Source organism: Diabrotica virgifera, chromosome 3, assembly GCF_917563875.1.
Source record: "Diabrotica virgifera virgifera chromosome 3, PGI_DIABVI_V3a".
In the NCBI taxonomy this organism is placed as follows: Eukaryota; Metazoa; Arthropoda; class Insecta; order Coleoptera; family Chrysomelidae; genus Diabrotica; species Diabrotica virgifera.
In genome coordinates this window covers 182,267,786-182,270,933 of record NC_065445.1, presented here as the reverse complement: position 1 = coordinate 182,270,933, position 3,148 = coordinate 182,267,786, and the positions used below count along the sequence as shown (strand labels likewise).

General features: G+C 31.7%; 1 protein-coding gene across 1 annotated transcript; it reads left to right on the top strand.

Moving 5' to 3' along the window:
- The first annotated feature begins 1,954 nt into the window (after positions 1-1,954).
- LOC126881435 (zinc finger protein 235-like) lies at positions 1,955-2,866 on the top strand. The gene has a single exon (XM_050645712.1). The coding sequence runs from the start codon at positions 1,955-1,957 to the stop codon at positions 2,864-2,866; it is 912 nt and encodes a 303-aa protein (XP_050501669.1).
- The last annotated feature ends 282 nt before the right edge of the window (positions 2,867-3,148 follow it).

Genomic DNA, 3,148 nt, shown 5'->3' with positions numbered 1-3,148 from the left:
TGTGGGTCCTGGTTTAAAGAAAACTGATATTTTCTTATCATTACCTATTCGAGTACCTCTCCAGGTTATAATTGTACAACTCTTCGTTCTACTTTACAGCAGAAACCAATGCAATATTAAATTCTTGGTCGGAATTCATATTATGCACGTAATTAACTGTCCAAAACAATGAAACTGAAACCGAAAAATACAACAGGATCTCTTTCCTGAAACAGATTTCACCAAGATAAAAATGTTTTATGTGCATGAATCACACTCGCTTCTTGTGTGTGCGGACTTCTATTTGGTTAGCTGTGTTTTATTTTCATGAAACGTGTTTTACGTTTCATGTTTTATGTTTCATGTTTCTTTGGTGTGGGGCCTCTCGAAGATAAAAAAGTTTCAGGCACATGAATCACACTCGTTTCATTGGTGGGCGTACTTTTAAATAGACGGAGGCCTATGACCACTGACCAGTACTAGAAATTCACAATTGATAAAATCGATTCATCTCTGGAAGAGAAATAAACGTAGCAGTTTTCGTTTTTCTAAATAGAATTTTTCTAAATTCTTTTAAACTCAAAAAACCAAAAAACGAAAAATTTTTTCTGGAATGGTCGTCCGCCAACCAGATGGTCTGATGACATTTGTAAAGTTGTAAACGGTTTTAAATTAGTGTTTTTTAAGCATACTCGACATGGTATGACTCAAGAAAAATGTGATGATATGAATATGTTTGTATAACACCCTGAAATAATTTTACAGACAGATAATTTAATTTTTTTATACGAAATAACTATACAACCATCCTGCCCCTTTGAAAATAGATTTATATTAACCTTCTTGAGATATGTGCGAAATGGCATGACTTAGAAAATCGTGTAATTTTCCACGAATTTTCTTACAAATTTTTTAACTATATATAGTAAAAAAGGTGTAACTAAACACCCTGCCATTTTGCATAATGTATACTGAAATTATTTATTTTGTAACAAAATTTATTTTATGACTTAGAAAATCACGGAACCAGAGTGAAAATTTTATACAAAATTTTCCAAGAAACAAGTGCAGTTAAACATTAGGTGACGTCATGCCAATATTTTTTTGGTCATTTTGAAATAAATATAATTAATTTATTAAGTTGGCAGGACTTAGAAAATCATGAAAATTTCATTATTTTCATTACATGTTGTATATATGTATACTCCCTTAGTCCTTTTGCGACCGTCCTGCCCAAAAAATTTTCTTCATAAAATAGATAGTATCCTGTTATTCTATGGATATGGCAGGACTTAAAAATTCATCGCAACTCCCAATTTTTTTATTCATGGAAAATCTAATTTTCACAGGAAAATGTCACAGGAAACCCGTTGATTTTTCCACAAATTGTAAGTACCTTCTCTAACCTTCCAGTATTGCAAAGGGCAGGACTTAGAAAATCGTGGTTGAACTTCTGTTAATATCTCCCGGTTTATCCCTTAACAAATATTTTTCTATCAAACAAACACTAAACATATCAAAATAGCATGTACCAAAATATATAGTCACTGCGCAAGCTAAATAATGACGTCACTGGCTTGATGAAGTTTATTTCGCGTCTACCTAACTTTTTTATTTGCGTACACGTTAGCGTGTACCTAGACACAGCGAAATATAACCATAATCAAAACTAATGCAAAACTATGTGACGTCACGGGCCGTTTGAACTATTTTATACCCGAAGAAGACTTTAAATATGTATTTCTAAGTTATTACGAGTTGTTGAATCGTGAAATTTTGGAAATCTCATTTTTAAACAAAACTGGACATTATTATCTAATAAAAAAAAAGTGCAAGTTCCCTATTCAATGAACACAACAGGAAATTACAAGCATATACTACAATTCATCTAAATTCATTTTAATATTTTATTTTTTTTATCTATATTTTGTTTTTTTTAGAATTTCCCCAAGAGAAGAAGGACAATTTAGAAATTATGAAAGCAATAGACATACATTCATGCAATAAAGAACAACTAGAAACAACTTCGAAACTACTTGTTCAAGAAAAAACATTAAAAAGTGAAATTTGTAATAAGCAGTTTGTTGGAAAAAAATATTTAAATCAACATTTTGAAATTCACAGGGTAGAGAAGCCTTACAAGTGTGAAATTTGTTTTGAACAATTTAGTGAAGCTGCCAAGATGAAAATTCATTTGAGAATACATACTGGAGAAAAGTCATGTAAGTGTGAAATTTGTTTTAAACAGTTTACTCATGCAGCTAATTTGAAACCACATTTGAGAATTCACACTGGTGAAGTATCTTTTAAGTGTGAAATTTGTTCTAAGCAATTTAGTGCCACAGGTAGTTTGAAAAGACATTTGAGAGTGCATACTGGAGAAAAGCCTTACAAGTGCGAAATTTGTTTTAAGCAATTTAGTCAAGATGAACATTTAAAACAGCATTTAAGGGTACACACTGGAGAGAAACCTTACAAGTGTAAAATTTGTTTTAAGCAATTTAGTCGAGAGGGAAGTTTGAAATCCCATATAAGAGTACACACTGGAGAAAAACCTTACAAGTGTGAAATTTGTTCTAAGCAATTTAGTCAAGAGGGTAGTTTGAAAAACCATTTAAGAGTACACACTGGAGAAAAGCCTTACAAGTGCAAAATTTGTTTGGCGCAATTTAGTGAAGCAGGCAGTTTGAAAAGACATCTAAAAATGCACGCTGGAGAAAAACCTTATAAGTGTAAAATTTGTTCTAAGCAATTTATTCAAAGTGGAGATTTGAAAAGGCATTTGAGGATACATACCGGAGAAAAGCCTTATAAATGCGAAATTTGTTTTAAGCAATTTAGTCAAAATGGTGATTTGAAAAATCATTTAAAAATACATACTGTATGATATAGAGTTAAGTGACATTCATATTATTCATGTTAGTAACAAGAGGACTTGACAGCGAGGTGACGGTGACAGGAGTTAGGTGCAGGGTTGTTAGGTTAGCGTTACCGGCATGTAAAAAATGTGAACTAAGATACTTGTTAAACATACAATAATTATTTAATATAGTATTGTATTTGTTTTATTTATTACACCTTCCATCAGGCTTATACATGGTGTCAGGTGTGATAATCTTAGCATGGTGAAACCATTTCTTGTTTGGATAGATACTCAACTGTAAGCTTG

Coding starts and splice junctions, on each gene's coding strand:
- LOC126881435 (XM_050645712.1), top strand. CDS start 1,955: ATGAAAGCAATAGACATACATTCATGCAATAAAGAACAACTAGAAACA.